Here is an 18,011-nt window from a genome sequence, read left to right on the forward strand (position 1 = left end):
CTTGGGACTTTTTATGTATCTAGGTACTTCAGTTTTTAAAGTTTGATTTTGTGAGATGGGTTCTAATGTGTCCGATTTCTCTTGCCCTGTTTTACAACTAATCTAAACAAAACAGTCATTCTAGTTTATATTCTGTCTTCCGAGAAACATTGAGAAGCAAGCTGTCAGGCTGGTGCTTTTAATGACAATGAAAATTTTCCTTCCTTTGCATTTCCTTTAACATTGTTTCCTCTACAATCAATCTTTTCTTATCTTCTGGTTTATATGAAACAGACTCTATAATGCAGTAAACACATTGATTCCTTGACCTATATTTTAAGAAAATTCCTGCTGGGTGCAGTGGCTCACACCTATAATCCCAGCACTTTGGGAGGCCGAGGCAGGTAAATCACTTGAGGTCAGGAATTTCAGACCAGCCTGACCAGCATGGTGAAACTCTGTCTCTACTAAAAATACAGACCTGGTGATGCACGCCTATACTCCCAGCCACTCGAACCCGGGAGGCAGAGGTTGCAGTGAGCCGAGATTGCACCATTGCACTCCAGCCTGGGCAATAAGAGTGAAACTCCGTCTCAAAAAAAAGGAAAATTCCTCGTTGTTTGGTTTTTTCGTTTGTTTATTTGTTTGTTTTTGAGCCAGAGTCTCACTCTGTCGTCTAGGCTGGAGTGCAGTGGAGCAATCCGCCTCCCTGCAACCTCCACCTCCCAGGTTCAAGCGATTCTCCTGCCTCAGCTTCCCGAGTAGCTGGGACTGCAGGTGCACGCCGCCACACCCAGCTGATTTTTTGTATTTTTAGTAGAGACAGGTTTTCACCATGTTGCCCAGGCTGGTGTCGAACTCCTGAGCTTGGGCAATCCACCTGCCTTGGCCTCCCAGGTGTGAGCCACCTCACCTGGCCCAAAAATTCTTCATTATTTGAGCTTATGTGTACTATAGGTTATTAAGTCTTCAGGTTCTAGAAACAGTGGGTCGATTAAAACTCCTGAATACAAAATTACTAGAGACTCATTATTCCAGAACTAATCAGTAAAGAACTCAGAAGGAGAGTGGAAAGACTGGTATGCTTTTAAAAAGAGACTTTTTTTTTTTTTTTTTTTTTGAGACGGAGTCTCACTCTGCGGCCCAGGCTAGAGTGCAGTGGCGCCATCTCGGCTCACTACAAACTCCACCTCCCAGGTTCACGCCATTCTCCTGTCTCAGCCTCCTGAGTAGCTGGGACTACAGGTGCGTGCCATCATGCCCAGCTAATTTTTTGTATTTTTAGTAGAGATGGGGTTTCACCGTGTTAGCCAGGATGGTCTCGATCTCCTGACCTCGTGATCCACCCGCCTCAGCCTCCCAAAGTGCTGGGATTACAGGCGTGAGCCACCACGCCCGGCCTCAAAAAGAGACGTTTTCAGCTTTCATTATCATTTTATAAATATGTCTAGCATTAAAGTGCCTTAACTCCTGGGCTCAAGGGATCCTCGTGCCTCAGCTTCTGGAGTAGCTGGGACTACAGATATGTGCCACCTTGCCAGGCTTACGTTTTATTTTGTTGTGGAGACGGGGTCTTGCCATCTTACCCAGGCTGGTCTCTAATTGCTGGGTTAAGCAGTTCACCTGCCTTGGCCTCCCAAACTGCTGAGATTACAGGTGTGAGCCACGGCACCCAGCCAATGTTTAGTTCTTAAAGACAGCAAAAATATACCCAAGGACTACTGACTTCCCCTTTTCTTGATTTGCCAATTCAGTCACATATTAGAACTGTAGAAACAAAGGGGCAAAGAAATGGCTTCTATCTTCAAAATTGCCAACTTAAGAAACAGCTAGCCGGGTGTGGTGGCTCACACCTGTAATCCCAGCATTTTAGGAGGCAGAGTGGGCAGATCACTTGAGGCCAGGAGTTCAAGACCAGCCTGGGCAACATGGCAAAACCCCGTCTCTACAAAAAATACAAAAATTAACTGGGTATGGTGTTGTGCACCTGTAGTTCCAGCTACTCGGGAGGCTGAGGTGGGAGAATTGTTTAAGCCCAGGAGGCGGAGGCTGCAGTGAGACATAATCACCCCACTGTACTCCAGCCTGGGCAACAGAGCCAGACCCTGTCTCAAAAAAAAAAAAAGGAAAAAAAAATACATCCTTCCTTGGCTAGTCATTACTACAGAGAGAGGAAAAAGTAAGTGGGCTTGCTGGGGAAGAAAGGAAAATTGTGAATATGTAGTTTTGTCTAAGGAAATGGGCTATTTCTGGTCCTTCTGAAGGTAAATGGACTAAAGGACTGCATTGAAAATCTTCCAGATCATGTATTTATTAGGTAGAAATTGATTATGTCTACAATTTAATAGTAACAAACTTTTTAAGTTTTATATAAAGATTACATGGGATAATTTTATGAGATAGACTGTTTCTTTTTCCTTCCAATTAGAGTGTGAGTGTGTGTGTGTATATATACACACAGACTAATTTAATCTTCCAAACAATCCTATCAATCAGGTACTATTTTTCCCATTTTACAGATCAGGAAACTGACATGAATATATATATAGGTTAATTGCCTAAACTGACCTAATAGATTTAGACAAAGGAGTCTTATTTCAGAGTCTGTCTTTAATGACTCCACAATATTGCCTCTCCTATTTGAGGAGGATTTCAGAATTTCCCATTCCTGGTAAACCCCCACTATCTCACTTAATTTTAATTCACCAATCCTAATCCTCATTTCACTACGCTAAGGATTTCAGAAATGTTAAAGTAGCTTTCAAAGCATTTTAAATTTTCACTGCTTCCGTTAAAAGGCGGCCACACCAGGTATGGTGGCTTACGCCTGTAATCCTAGCACTATGGGAGGCCGAAGCGGGTGGATTGCCTGAGCTCAGGAGTTCGAGACCAGCCTGGGCAACACGGTGAAACAGGAGAATTTTTGTGGCAGGAGAATTGCCAGAATCCGGGAGGCGGAGGTTGCAGTAAGCTGAGATCGCGCCACTGCACTCCAGCCTGGGTGACAGCGAGACTCCGTCTCAAAAAAAAAAAAAAAAAAAAGGTGGCCACAGTCGTCTTAAAGCTATTAAATCAGGCCAGGCATAGTGGCTCACACCTGTAATCCCAGCACTTTGGGAGGCTGAGGCAGGCGGATAACCTACGGTCAGGAGTCCGGGCGGGGTGGCGGGTACCTATAATCCCAGCTACTCTGGAGGCTGAGACGAGAATCGCTTGAACCCGGGAGGCCGAGGTTGCAGTAAGCCGAGATCGCGCCACTGCACTCCAGCCTGGGCGACAGAGCGAGACTCCGCCTCAAAAAATAAATAAATGTTGACTGGTTTAGCTAATTCAGGTACAGCAAATATTTGTTGAGTTCTTTTGTAGGGCTGTGGGAAGATATGGGAGGCTTTTCATTAACACAACACTGATTTTACATTCTACTTTTCAAAAATACAGTTGTACAAAGCATGGTTTAAGGTGGGGTCCCAGACACCTGGAATAAATAAGCTTAGAATATCCAAGAAGTGCCAGGGGCGGTAGTTCACGCCTGTAATCCCAGCACTTTGGGAGGCCGAGGCAGGCGGATCACCTGAAGTCAGGAGGAGACCAGCCTGGCCAACATGGAGAAAGCCCGTCTCTACTAAAAATACAAAAAATAGACTGGCGTGGTGGCGCATGCCTGTAATCCCAGCTACCTGGGAGGCTGAGGCAGGAGAATAGCTTGACCCGGGAAGGGGAGGTTGCAGTGAGCCGAGATCGCGCCTTTGCACCTCAGCCTGGGCAATAAAAGTGAGACTCTGTCTCAAAAACAAAACAAACAGGCCGGGCATGGTGGCTCACGCCTGTAATCCCAGTAGTTTGGGAGGCTGAGGCAGGCGGATTACCTGAGGTCAGGAGTTCAAGACCAGCCTGGCCAACATGGTGAAACCCGTCTCTACTAAAAATACAAAAATTAGCCGGGGGTGGTGGCACACACCTGTAATCCCAGCTACTCGGGAGGCTGAGGCGGGACAACTGCTTGAGCCCTGGAGGCGGAGATTGCAGTGAGCCGAGATTGTGCCACTGCACTCTAGCCTGGCCGACAGAGCGACTCAAAAAAAAAAAAAAAAAAATCCAAGAAGTGCCCAAAATAGCAAGCAAAGGAATTGTATATGTGCCTATGTTCTTTTTTTCTGGGAAGGAGAATCTGCAGCTTTATAATTTCAACATCGGCTAAATTGTCGTGAACCTAAAACAATCAAAAGGGCCGGAATCTATTTAAAGAGTTTATTCAAGGGCAGTGTGAGGATGGACCAACCAGAAAACCTCCAAAGAATGGAGTCAGCCTTCAGAAGTAGAGAAGTTACGATTTCATTTATTTAGGGAGACAGAGGAGTTTTTAGCTGGATTACATTATCCATACAAGGTTGGAACATAATTACAGAATTTGGTTACAAGCAGTGTTTTTTGGGGGGGGGCGGGGGTACAGCTAACATTGTTTTACGGAGAGTTTAACACGCATGAGTTGCTGTCATCTGGTGACATCGTTTGAGTCTCTCTAGTCATTGAACAGAACAAGAAAAATAAATCGAATTAAATTTATAATCTGAACTGAAGTTATATGTGACCCATCACATCTCTCAAGTTTTAAAATGGGTTTTTTTGTTGTTGTTGATGGGGGGGGAGAGGGTCCAGCAGCTTTTAAATGTTTTCACATCGTGTGTTCCAAAAACAACTGGTTAGCCTAAGTCACTTCCACCCTCCAATGTTGTGAATGCAGTCTCTGTAGCATTCGCTATTTAATGTCTTATCTTCCTGCACTATTTGAGAAATCGCGAGGTCGACTTAATACCGCAGTCGCCACTTCGCGGGCCGGAGGGCGGAGTCTGCTTAGTTCTGAGGACTGCGTGGGTCCGCGCAGAAAGCTCCTGCTAGGCCTGCGCGTCCCGTTCTAAATTCTTACCCTTTAGCCCTTGTCACCACCCCCGCCGTGGGAACGGCCTGACAGTCACTCGTCAAAGGAAGTGGCTGCCGGCAGCTCTTGACCCGGAATCGGATCCTAGTCCCACCCCCTCCGCTCCAGGCTTCCTTCTGCAACAGGCGTGGGTCACGCTCTCGCTCGGTCTCTTTCTGCCGCCATCTTGGTTCCGCGTTCCCTGCACAGTAAGTACTTTCTGTGCCGCTACTCTCTATCCGCAGCCATCCGCCTTTCTTTCGGGCTAAGCCGCCCCGGGGACTGGGAGTTAAGGAGAGTTGGAGGCTTTACTGGGCCACAGGGTTCCTACTCGCCCCTGGGCCTCCGGACAAAATGGGGTCTGCGGTTGGTGTCCTGGCAAAAGCAGGGTAGAAGGGCTGCGGGCCGGGCCCAGAATCCGAGCCTGCAGAGATGGGAGCAGTTGCAGTGTTGAGGGCGGAAGAGGAGTGCGTCTTGTTTTGGGAACTGCTTCACAGGATCCAGAAAAGGGTAAGGGGTCACAGCCTTAGAACCTGTAACACCGTTCTCCTTGTGACAAGCAAGTGTTGGACTTAGAACACCCCTCCTGGTACCCCAAAGTCGGCAAACGTAGTCCAGGAGGCCCCAGCCCAGCCAGTGTGAGTATTAGGAGTGGAGGGGGTTCACAGTAGCGTCTGAAGTCTCCCATGATCGAGAGCCAGCCCGGGATCCTCTCCCTCGGGTTGAGAATGCAGTGGGAATTGCTGGCCTTGATAGAGGCGTGAGGGTCACATCATATTTACCTCTTATTCCCAGGTGCTTTGGGGAAGGTTGTCACCAAACACCCTCACGATTTTTTTCTAACAGCCCTCCTCGGAGTTTTTAAGAATACTTATCTCCGGGTTGGGCAAGTGAATGTATCCCAATCAATTTAGGCCTCCTTTTTATTCCCTTCCTTCAGAAATGCCCGGCGAAGCCACAGAAACCGTCCCTGCTACAGAGCAGGAGTTGCCGCAGCCCCAGGCTGAGACAGGTAGGTTTCCCTACCCTCCTTGCCATTAATTAAAATTAATCCTAAGGCCATTTGGTGGGCAAAATGACCAAGGGGAAATACACTTTTTAAGAGGATGGGGTTGCAGCTTTACCAAGGAGGATAGACCGTAAAATTACTATCCTGGAGATACTTCTTTAGGGATTTGGAGTAAAAATAATATTTTTAAGATTCGTGGACGTTAAAAGTACCCTAGCTTGCTTTCTATGTTATGCCTGTCGCCTCAAAAGAAGCTCTCCTGTGGAACCCCCACCTCACATAGGAAAACTCAGCAGGGAAGGGGCTCAGTGATTCTTACCTATTGGAACTAGATGACACAGGCCAAGGAGCCCGGAGCATTTGTGAAACTCCAGCCAGCAAGTTGCATCAAGGTTTTAGTTAGCAGAGCTTGGCATTGTGCCTTTATCACATGTCTGGATGAGATGTGTGCTGGTGGTAAATGTGTCCTACTGGGCCCCAGAGTCGTCCTAGGTCGGATAACTTGTTTATGGGTTGGTGGTGCTGAGATACTTCTAGTGTGCTGGAATAGTTCCTGCATCATTGTGTGAAACCCAGGATTGAAATAAATCCTTCTTTTATCCTTAGCGTCGAAATTAATGACTGAAGGCTAATTTTAAATTCTGGTTAAAACATATCTCTGTAGAAAACTTAGGAGGAGGTAATGAAAAGTTCTTAAAATGATAGCCTTTCTGAGTCAGTTGTGCAGCGTTAAATGAAGGAAATCTTCAGGCTGTAATCTTCATTCTCACCTTTTTGTTTTTTTTTTTAATTTCATTTGTTATTTAAGGGCAATTCCTGTCCCTTTTTGGAGTTACAGTAGAGTTGCTTATAGTTGAAAGCATAAAGCTTCTTCCCACCTGTTTGATTTTAGCAGCTGAAGGGATTAATACAGCTGCTAGGAAGGACAATAGGGGGCTCTAAGCTGGAGTATAAACAATATGAAATTCTTGAAGTACAAGGGGCTTAAGGAAGGGAAAAAATAAAGTACTGTTCTCTAAAGATTCTGTAATTTCAGTACAAAACGAGATTTTAGAGATTGTGTCATTGAACAACTTAATTTTACAAATACGAAGATTTGAAATTCAGATGAATTTAGAATAATCTGATTCAAGCTTCAAAACTAATGCATTTACTTCTGAAACAGTCCTTAGTGCTATTAAACGTATTCCTGAATAGTCTGAGTTGCATAGTAGGCTTATATTAAGGAAGTACCAATGATAAATACACAAGGTTTTATCTGTAATGATAGTCTATTAGAATGAAGAAGGAAGCTCAAGGAATTGTTGATGGTGTCAAAGCAAGTATTTGAGTCCTTATTCCATTTGAGGTCCAGTCAGAAGAAAACATATTCCATGTTTTTAATTCTGATTCATTATGTTTGGTAGTGTTTTCCTGTAATCGTTAGACTTTGGCCTACCCACTCTCCAGGAAAAACTAGTTGAGCCACCTTGTCTTTTCCATGGTAGGATGCCATAAGAACTTCAGAATTACTGGTTGAGTGAATTTTGAATTTGAGTTTTGGTACCACGGGCTTCCCCCCCGCCCCCCTTAACATTCCCTTCTAAGCATTGAGCATTTGTTGATCCAATTCTGTGTTACCTCCTGAATGCCAGAGATACTGTCTTACTGTCATGCCAAACATTGGTGTATTCTGACATAATGAAACACTTAAATTCCAAGTTAAGGAGTGGGGATCCAGTGTATTCTCGCCACTCCAATTGTCTTCTTTGGTTTGTTTTTTTTTTTGTTTGTTTGTTGTTTTTTTTTTTGAGACGGAGTCTCACCCTGTCACCCAGGCCGGAGTGCATGCAGTAGCGCGATCTTGGCTCACTGCAACCTCCACCTCCTGGGTTCAAGCCATTCTCCTGCCTCCGCCTCCTGAGTAGCTGGTATTACAGGTGTACACCACCACGCCCAGCTAATTTTTGTATTTTTAGTAGAGACGGGGTTTCACCATGTTGGTCAGGTCGGTCTGGAACTCCTGACCTCGTGATCCGCCCTCCCAGGCATCCCAAAGTGCTGGGATTACAGGCATGAGCCACTGTTCCAGGCTCTCCAATTCTCTTCTTCCAAAATAGCACCACAATCTTGTTTAACAAGTTAGGTTACAGTTTCATAATACAGTCCCTACCCTTGTGAGTAAGCTCTCTGCCTGGAGGTCTAATTCATGTCTAATTCATCTTGGATTGATGTCTGAAGAATTAACATCACCTAGGAAGGTTTATAGAGACTATTACCGTCCTTTTGTGGTTGGTTTTCTTGTTTGGGTTTTGTGAGTAAGTAAACTGGTAAGGTATAAAGAAGCTAAGTGACTTTAATACTTGATATTAAATTCTGAAGTGTTTCAACTTTAGGAAGAACTGAATTGTGCTGTGCACCTCCTTCCCAAAACTATTCTAACAGAGTCAGATGTTTCCTAGCCTAGTGGAAGCCTGAAAGTATAAAAGCCTGTGTTTTCTTATTCAGTTCAGATTCCCCATCATCGTCACTGCTCACTACTTTCTTTGTTCCAGTTTTCAGTATCTTTTCTGTTCATGATATTTGGGTGGACAGAGTAGCACAGCTGTTCTTCTCGTGGGAATTCTGTTGGCTGTGAGAAAGACTTGGGAATACAGTCCATTTCAAGAAGTAAGGGGAGGGCACAACTGGGAAAGCATAGAAAGCATGTTGTTCTTAACCTACCAAGAGTCTGTGCTCCCCATTTAGAGATAGGCTGCTCTTAGACTGTTCTCCTCACCCTAAAATAGTTGGTTTACTTTGGTAGAACTTGGGGAAGTGTGAGAAATTAGGAGGGGAATGTCTTCTCACTTGACCACTGAAAAATGTTTGGGGAAGGTTGTTGTTGCCTGTCACCTTTATCTAATCCTGCGTGGTGACTTAGACTGTCAGATTTTAAACTCCAGTGTTTCCTAGGAGGCATGTTGTACCAAGTTGGGCTGCATAACTCACCTTTTTTCTCCTCCCCCTCCCCCTTTCTTTATCTCCTTTTGCCTTTCTCCAGCTGTGCTACCTATGTCTTCAGCCTTGAGTGTCACTGCTGCCTTAGGGCAGCCTGGACCTACCCTCCCCCCTCCTTGCTCTCCTGCCCCACAACAGTGCCCTCTCTCAGCTGCTAACCAGGCTTCCCCATTCCCTTCCCCCTCTACTATTGCCTCGACCCCTTTAGAAGTTCCTTTTCCCCAGTCATCCTCTGGAACAGCCCTACCTTTGGGAACTGCCCCTGAAGCCCCAACCTTCCTACCAAACCTAATAGGGCCTCCCATCTCCCCAGCTGCCTTAGCTCTAGCCTCTCCCATGATAGCTCCAACTCTGAAAGGGACCCCTTCCTCTTCAGCTCCCTTAGCTCTGGTTGCCCTGGCTCCCCACTCAGTTCAGAAGAGTTCTGCTTTTCCACCTAACCTTCTTACTTCACCTCCTTCAGTGGCTGTAGCTGAGTCAGGGTCAGTGATAACTCTGTCGGCTCCCATTGCTCCCTCAGAACCAAAGACTAATCTTAATAAAGTTCCCTCTGAGGTAGTCCCTAATCCAAAAGGCACCCCCAGCCCTCCATGTATAGTCAGTACTGTTCCTTACCACTGTGTGACTCCCATGGCCTCTATTCAATCTGGAGTGGCCTCCCTTCCTCAGACAACACCCACAACTACCCTAGCCATCGCTTCCCCTCAAGTCAAAGATACCACCATTTCCTCAGTTCTGATTTCTCCACAAAACCCAGGAAGCCTCAGCCTGAAGGGGCCTGTTAGTCCACCTGCTGCCTTATCTCTTTCAACTCAGTCTCTTCCTGTGGTGACCTCTTCTCAAAAGACTGCAGGTCCCAACACCCCCTCAGATTTTCCCATTTCTCTGGGCTCTCATCTTGCACCTTTACATCAGAGTTCTTTTGGTTCTGTCCAACTTTTAGGTCAAACAGGTCCTAGTGCTTTGTCAGACCCTACAGTGAAGACCATTTCTGTAGATCGTTCTTCCACAGGGGCCTCTTATCCTTCTCAGAGATCTGTAATTCCTCCCCTTCCTTCCAGAAATGAGGTAGTTCCTGCTACTGTGGATGCCTTTCCAGTGGTGGCTCCATCTGTTGACAAAGGTCCCTCTACCATCTCTAGCATAACCTGCAGCCCTTCTGGCTCCTTAAATGTAGCTACCTCTTCATTATCTCCTACAACCTCTCTCATTCTCAAAAGCTCTCCTAATGCCACTCATCATTATCCTTTAGTGGCCCAAATGCCCGTTTCTTCTGTTGGAACCACCCCACTTGTGGTGACTAACCCCTGTACAATTGCTGCAGCACCTACTACTACCTTTGAGGTAGCTACTTGTGTTTCTCCTCCAATGTCATCAGGTCCCATAAGTAACATAGAACCAACTTCCCCTGCTGCCTTGGTTATGGCACCTGTGGCTCCCAAAGAGCCTTCTACTCAAGTAGCAACCACTCTGAGGATACCAGTCTCTCCTCCTCTGCCAGACCCTGAAGACCTCAAAAATCTCCCCAGTTCAGTATTGGTTAAATTTCCAACACAAAAAGACCTCCAAACAGTACCTGCCTCTCCTGAAGGAGCCCCTTTCTCTCCAGCCCAAGCAGGACTCACCACCAAGAAAGACCCTACTATATTACCGTTAGTCCAGGCAGCCCCTAAAAATTCCCCTTCTTTCCAAAGTACATCCTCTTCTCCAGAGATACCTCTTTCTCCTGAAGCCACCCTAGCAAAGAAAAGCCTTGGGGAGCCTCTCCCTATAGGTAAGCCAGCCAGCAGTATGACCTCCCCTCTGGGTGTTAACTCCTCGGCCTCTGTAATCAAGACAGATTCTTATGCAGGCCCAGACTCTGCTGGTCCGCTTCTCAAAAGTTCTCTCATTACCCCAACAGTGGCTGCATTTCCTTTGGAAAGTGCTGACCCTGCCGGGGTGGCTCCCACAACTGCCAAAGGTACCTCAACTTATACAACTGCAGCCAGCCCTTTTCTAGAAGGAACTGTCTCTTTAGCTCCTGAAAACCACCCAGTTAAGGAAGGTACTCTTACTACTTTACCCGTGGTTCCTACAGCTTCAGAAAATTGCCCTGTGGCTCCATCCCCCCAGAATACCTGTGCTCCTCTGGCTACCTTAGTGCTGGCCCCTGAAATCCCAAAGTCTGTGCCCTCACCCTCTCTTCCCCCAGCTGGGACTCCTCCAGGTACAAAAAAGGTTGATGGTATTTCTCATACTTCAGCATTGGCACCTGTTGCTTCCTCTCCCAAAGAGTGCCCAACTGAGGACTCTGGTGCTTCTGCTACTGCATCTTCCAAAGGAACTCTGACTTACCTAGCTGATTCCCCATCTCCTTTAGGGGTTAGTGTGTCTCCTCAGACTAAAAGACCTCCAACCAAGAAGGGTTCTGCTGGCCCTGATACTCCTGTTGGAAATCTCTCATCCCCTGTTTCTCCAGTTGAAGCTTCATTTCCTCCAGAGAATAGTCTTTCTTTCCAAGGCTCTAAAGACTCACCAGCCACGAAGCATTCTCCCACTCCTCCATCCCCCAAAGGGGCCCCTACTCCCTCAGCTGTGACTCCTTTGTCTCCCAAAGGAGTAACACTACCCCCCAAAGAGACCCCCACTCCTTCAGTGGTGAATCTGCCCTTCCCCAAAGAGGGTCCAGCTACTCCAGCACCCAAACAGGCTCCCGCTCTATCCATGACTTCCTCCCCCAAAAAGGCCCGAGCAACTCCAGCCCCTAAAGGAATCCCAGCTGCAACTCCTCCCTCCCCTAAAGGAGGCCCAGGTACCCCATCCCCGAAATGGGCCCCCACACCCCCAGCTGCAACTCCTCCCTCCCCCAAAGGAGGTCCAGCTACTCCATCCCCCAAAGGGGCCCCCACACCCCCAGCTGCGACTCCTCCCTCCCCCAAAGGAGGTCCAGCTACTCCATCCCCCAAAGGGACCCCCACACCCCCAGCTGTGACTCCTCCCTCCCCCAAAGGAAGTCCAGCAGCTACCCCATTCCCCAAAGGGGCACCCACACCCCCAGCTGCAACTCCTCCCTCCCCCAAAGGAAGTCCAGCTACCCCATCCCCCAAGGGGGCCCCCACTCCCCCAGCTGCGACTCCTCCCTCCCCAAAAGGAGGTCCAGCTACTCCATCCCCCAAAGGGGCCCCCACACCCCCAGCTGTGACTCCTCCCTCCCCCAAAGGAAGTCCAGCAGCTACCCCATTCCCCAAAGGGGCACCCACACCCCCAGCTGCAACTCCTCCCTCCCCCAAAGGAAGTCCAGCAGCTACCCCACTCCCCAAAGGGGCCCCCACAACCCCAGCTGCAACTCTTCCCTCCCCAAAAGGAGGTCTAGCTACCCCACCCCACAAAGGGGCACCCACAACCCCAGCTGCAACTCCTCCCTCCCCAAAAGGAGGTCTAGCTACCCCACCCCCAAAAGGGGCCCCCACAACCCCAGCTGCAACTCCTCCCTCCCCAAAAGGAGGTCTAGCTACCCCATCCCCCAAAGGGGCCCCCACAACCCCAGCTGCAACTCCTCCCTCCCCAAAAGGAGGCCCAGCTACCCCACCCCCCAAAGGGGCCCCCACTCCCCCAGCTGCAACTCCTCCCTCCCCAAAAGGAGGTCTAGCTACCCCACCCCACAAAGGGGCCCCCAATCCCGCAGTTGTAACTCCTCCCTCTCCAAAAGGAGGCCCAGCTACCTCACCCCCCAAAGGGGCCCCCACTCCCCCAGCTGCAACTCCTCCCTCCCCAAAAGGAAGCCCAGGTACCCCACCCCCCAAAGGGGCCCCCACTCCCCCAGCTGTAACTCCTCCCTCCCCTAAAGGGACCCCTACTCTCCCAGCTACAACTCCCTCCTCTAAAGGAGGCCCATCTACTCCATCCTCCAAAGAGGGCCCCACTCCCCCAGCTGCAACCCCCTCCCACAAAGGAGGTCCCGCTATGACTCCTCCCTCCCCCAAAAGAGGACCAGCTATCCCATCTCCCAAAGGGGACCCCACTTCCCCAGCAGTGATTCCTCTCTCCCCCAAAAAGGCTCCAGCAACTCCAGTCACCAGAGAAGGCGCAGCCACCCCATCCAAAGGAGATCTCACTCCCCCAGCAGTGACTCCTGTCTCCCTCAAAAAGGCCCCAGCAACTTCAGCCCCCAAAGGAGGCCCTGCTACCCCATCCTCCAAAGGGGATCCCACCCCCCCAGCAGTGAATCCTCCTTCCCCCAAGGAGCCCCCAGCCCCCAAACAAGTTGCCACTTCTTCCTCTCCCAAAAAGGCCCCAGCAACTCCAGCCCCCATGGGGGCCCCCACTCTGCCAGCTGTGATTCCTTCTTCCCCCAAAGAGGTCCCAGCTACCCCATCCTCCAGAAGGGACCCCATTGCCCCAACAGCGACTCTTCTCTCTAAAAAGACCCCAGCAACTCTAGCCCCCAAAGAGGCCCTCATTCCCCCAGCTATGACTGTTCCCTCCCCCAAAAAGACCCCAGCAATTCCAGCCCCCAAAGAAGCCCCAGCTACCCCATCCTCCAAAGAGGCCTCCAGTCCCCCAGCAGTGACTCCTTCCACTTACAAAGGGGCCCCATCCCCCAAAGAGCTCCTCATTCCACCAGCTGTGACTTCTCCCTCCCCCAAAGAGGCACCTACTCCTCCAGCTGTGACTCCTCCATCCCCCGAAAAGGGCCCAGCAACTCCAGCCCCCAAAGGGACTCCCACTTCCCCACCTGTGACTCCTTCCTCCCTCAAAGACTCCCCTACTTTCCCAGCTTCTGTCACATGTAAAATGGGGGCCACTGTTCCTCAAGCATCTAAAGGGCTTCCAGCAAAGAAAGGCCCCACAGCTCTGAAAGAAGTACTTGTTGCCCCAGCTCCAGAAAGCACGCCAATCATCACAGCTCCCACTCGGAAAGGTCCACAGACCAAAAAGAGTTCTGCTACTTCACCTCCTATATGCCCAGATCCCTCAGCTAAGAATGGTTCTAAAGGACCCCTTTCCACAGTGGCTCCAGCCCCTCTACTCCCTGTTCAGAAAGACTCTTCAAAGACAGCAAAAGGCAAAGATGCTTCTAATTCCCCAAAGGGCCCCTTGGCTCCTCCTGAGTCTAAGGCATCCACCCCTCTAACAGCAGCTGCCTTTGAGAAGGTCCTTCCTAAACCTGAATCAGCATCTGTCTCTCCAGCACCCACCCCACCAGTCTCTCTGCCTCTTGCTCCCTCCCCAGTTCCCACTCTGCCTCCTAAACAGCAATTTCTGCCGTCCTCTCCTGGGCTGGTGTTGGAATCACCCTCTAAACCCCTTGCCCCTGTTGATGAGGATGAGCTGCCGCCTCTGATTCCCCCGGAACCAATCTCTGGGGGAGTGCCTTTCCAGTCGATCCTCGTCAACATGCCCACCCCTAAATCTGCTGGAATCCCTGTCCCAACCCCCTCTGCCAAGCAACCTGTTACGAAGAACAACAAGGGTATTTGCCTTGGTTTGCCGTGTGCATGGTGTGTCTGTCGTCCACACCCCTTTTGGGGGCTACCCACCAATACTAACCCTGTGATGCGCCGCTTTCTCCAGTGAATCTGCTTGGGTTTGGATGTAGAACATAGAATGATAATTTTAAATGCAAAAGTTCTCGGAATATGAAACCAAATCTTGGTTTTCATTACTTCAGATAGATACATAGTACATTGTGTATCATTTTTGTATAATGTGGCCTGGACTACCCTGAGCCTGCCATGCCATCTATTTTACCTAATTGATCTGACATTGAAAACCAAGACCTGCCAGACCTTTTCATTTGCTCTAATCCCTACCACATCACTAACTAACCTTGTCCCTGGGCCTGAGATTTGCTAAAATTATTGGAGAATTGAATTATTTGTATTTATTTTTCCATTATTAGACTTAGTAATGACCAGTTGCCCAGGGACTCCCTTTTCATAAAAATGTAGAAATCTGTTTTTCCTAGCCTGAAAATGGTGCAGGTGTATGCTTTTTTTCCTCAGTAGTCTTTACTGATGCTTGGCCTTTGAATTGAAAGAAATTTATGTGAATTATGTTTGGAAAAACTAGAGATATAGGTCATCATCGAGAATCTTCTAATTATATTGATTAGATCACATTGCTGGGGTGAATGGTTTGAAAATGAGGCTGAATATGTGTACGTCTGCTTTTGACTTCCTTCAACCCAGTTTAAAAGTTGAGGGGAAAACCACCCAACCTGTTGTGCCTCCACAGTGTGATTTTGGTTTTTTCACTTAAGTGTATCTGGGGGCACCTTCTGACAGAACTTTACAGGGATAATTGGACTATTGGGTAAAATTTTAGAGTCATATGGGTCATTATTTGCCTGTGCCAAGAAACAAAGACCTTGAGGGAAAGAAAGCAGTTACAGTATATTAAACTGCTCAGCTATTTCTAGTGATTACTCCTCATTTCTGGGGTCAGGGCTGGGTCTTTACTAGATGTGTACCCGCTAGTTAGTGACTAAGTTAGGGGCTATCAAGCTGACTTCACACAAGCCAGCTGGTTTACATTTAACATTCTTAGGTCTAGCATGAGGCATTCACCTCTAGTCCAGGGCAGGCTGTGGTGAAGTACCTTCTCTTATAATTTCTACTATAAAGCAGTAAAAGTTGTTTCTCATCTTAGGGTCTGGAACAGAATCTGACAGTGATGAATCAGTACCAGAGCTTGAAGAACAGGATTCCACCCAGGCAACCACACAACAAGCCCAGGTGGGTATTCTCTTACTAACTGGTATTGGGTCAAAGAAGCAGGGTTGATCAGGGCAACTTTTGTATTTGGAACTGTGAACCTTCATAAAGGAAAACCCACAAGGAGATTGTGCTATCCAGATCTTAGATTCTGGTTAACTAATAGCTGTTTTATCTTCTTAGCTGGCGGCAGCAGCTGAAATTGATGAAGAACCAGTCAGTAAAGCAAAACAGAGTCGGAGTGAAAAGAAGGCACGGAAGGTAAGATTTGAAAAGGATTTCAGGATCTTATGAAGCACCTTTATACAGAGTGGAACTGTTTATTTCCATAGGTTTTTGGGGAACAGGTGGTATTTTGGTTACACAAGTAAGTTCTCTAGTGGTGATTTTTGAGATTTTGGTGCACCCGTCACCCAAGCAGTATACACTGAACCCAATTCTTAGTAGTGGTAGAATCCCGTTGAAAGTAACAGAAGTAGCTGGGTTGGTGGCTCACACCTGTTATCCCAGCACACTGGAAGGCCAAGGCGGGTGGATCACTTGAGGTCAAGAGTTCAAGACCAGCCTGGCCAACATGGCGAAACCCCATCTCTACTAATAAAAATACCAAAAAAATATAGCAGGGCATGGTGGTACGCTCCTGTAATCCCAGCTACTAAGGTGGCTGAGGCACGGCAATTGCTTGAACCTGGGAGACGGACATTACATTGAGCCAAGATTGCACCACTGCACTCCAGCCTGGGCGACAGAGCAAGACCTGCCTCCAAAAAATAAAAAATAAAGTAACAGAAGTTACTACGGCAGAAAACCCATTCTCTATTCTTGTATGAACTTTTCTCAGCCTGGGGAAAGGCTTTGCTTTGGATGTTGTATTATGTTCCTTGCTTCTTTAGGCTGCTTCTAAAGAGGTTGAAAACCTGATACTGTTTTCTCTTCTTTAGGCTATGTCCAAACTGGGTCTTCGGCAGGTTACAGGAGTTACTAGAGTCACTATCCGGAAATCTAAGAATATCCTCTTTGTCATCACAAAACCAGATGTCTACAAGAGCCCTGCTTCAGATACTTACATAGTTTTTGGGGAAGCCAAGGTGAGTAAACTTTTCTTGGGCATTGTTCTAGACCAGGGTTTCTCAACCTCAGCACTGCTAACATTTTGCATCAGATAGTTCTCTGTTATGGAAGGGCTATCCATTACATCCAGTTTTGATTACCCAAAAACTCCATTGCCATATATCTCCTGGGAGACCTAACTACCCCCTAGTTGAGAACCACTGCTCTAAACCTAAACAACTACTCTTTCTACTGTGAGGGCAAGCAGTTTAAAGCTGTACAATAAGTTACCTGAATGGGTTTACAGAGAGTTGTGAAACTATATGATTTATTTTTCAAAGACTGCTAATCTACTCACATGGATCTATATTTTCTACCCTGTAGATCGAAGATTTATCCCAGCAAGCACAACTAGCAGCTGCTGAGAAGTTCAAAGTTCAAGGTGAAGCTGTCTCAAACATTCAAGAAAACACACAGACTCCAACTGTACAAGAGGAGAGTGAAGAGGAAGAGGTATACTAGGAAATCTTTCATACTTTAACTCTCGCCGTATAGCATTGTGTTCATGTTGGTGAGCTATATTAAAAACTAGATTCAGGAGACTCCAAAGAACTGCTGAAATTGTTCTTGCCTTTAATTTACTGCTTTTTCCCTCTCATCTCTCAGGTCGATGAAACAGGTGTAGAAGTTAAGGACATAGAATTGGTCATGTCACAAGCAAATGTGTCGAGAGCAAAGGCAGTCCGAGCCCTGAAGAACAACAGTAATGATATTGTAAATGCGATTATGGTAAGTGTTCAAGCCTTTGTTCCTTGACTCCCTCTGCCCTGACCAATTATGAGTGACTTTATTTTGTCTTGCTAAATATCAGCCAATTAAGGAACCTCATTCCAGAGCCTCTTCTGAGTTGCCATATAGGTTTTAGTGGCCTAAATTCTCCTGATTTGCCTGTAAGAGTTTTAGTGACCTGAATTCTCCTGATTTGCTTATAAGAACCGCTAATTATCTTTTCTCTGTTACAGGAATTAACAATGTAACCATATGGAAGCAACTTTTTTTGGTGTCTCAAAGGAGTAACTGCAGCTTGGTTTGAAATTTGTACTGTTTCTATCATAAATAAAGTTATGGCTTCTTGTTGGATGAACTTAGTCGGTGACTGGTCTCTTCCCCGCCACCCCCCCACCAAAAAAAAAAAAACTTAAAAAGGTTCTAGTAATTTATTAATTACTCCTAAGGCCTCCCTCATTTGATAAGGTTTAGTGCCACAGATTTCCCACTTAGAATCTCAGGCTTTATACCTCTTTTAAGAAGTTACTGGCCAGGCGTGGTGGCTCACGCCTGTAATCCCGGCACTTTGGGAGGCCAAGGAGGGGGCAGATCA

General features: G+C 47.5%; 1 protein-coding gene across 9 annotated transcripts; it reads left to right on the top strand.

Moving 5' to 3' along the window:
• Nucleotides 1-4,798: 4,798 nt before the first annotated feature.
• On the top strand, nucleotides 4,799-17,770 carry NACA (nascent polypeptide associated complex subunit alpha). Of its 9 annotated transcripts, none has more exons than XM_054663150.2 (9): nucleotides 4,826-5,404; nucleotides 5,835-5,906; nucleotides 8,926-14,337; nucleotides 15,516-15,601; nucleotides 15,764-15,841; nucleotides 16,522-16,668; nucleotides 17,015-17,143; nucleotides 17,297-17,419; nucleotides 17,653-17,770. In XM_054663150.2, the coding sequence occupies exons 2-9, from the start codon at nucleotides 5,837-5,839 to the stop codon at nucleotides 17,665-17,667; spliced, it is 6,060 nt and encodes a 2,019-aa protein (XP_054519125.2). In that variant the 5' UTR covers nucleotides 4,826-5,404; nucleotides 5,835-5,836; the 3' UTR covers nucleotides 17,668-17,770. The 9 variants fall into 9 exon arrangements, with proteins under 9 accessions (XP_024203527.1, XP_054519125.2, XP_054519124.2 ...); XM_054663149.2 differs by having other exon boundaries at nucleotides 4,826-5,103; nucleotides 5,809-5,906; XM_024347755.3 differs by having other exon boundaries at nucleotides 4,828-5,103.
• Nucleotides 17,771-18,011: the final 241 nt, after the last annotated feature.

This window comes from Pan troglodytes, chromosome 10 (assembly GCF_028858775.2).
Source record: "Pan troglodytes isolate AG18354 chromosome 10, NHGRI_mPanTro3-v2.0_pri, whole genome shotgun sequence".
NCBI lineage: Eukaryota > Metazoa > Chordata > Mammalia > Primates > Hominidae > Pan > Pan troglodytes.

What these genes read in the sequence shown, in the direction of transcription:
- NACA (XM_054663150.2), top strand. Translation starts at nt 5,837, where the DNA reads ATGCCCGGCGAAGCCACAGAAACCGTCCCTGCTACAGAGCAGGAGTTG. An exon ending in TGTTACGAAGAACAACAAGG is followed by an intron (nt 14,338 to 15,515) that starts GTATTTGCCTTG and finishes TTCTCATCTTAG; the next exon opens with GGTCTGGAACAGAATCTGAC. An exon ending in AGGAGAGTGAAGAGGAAGAG is followed by an intron (nt 17,144 to 17,296) that starts GTATACTAGGAA and finishes CTCATCTCTCAG; the next exon opens with GTCGATGAAACAGGTGTAGA.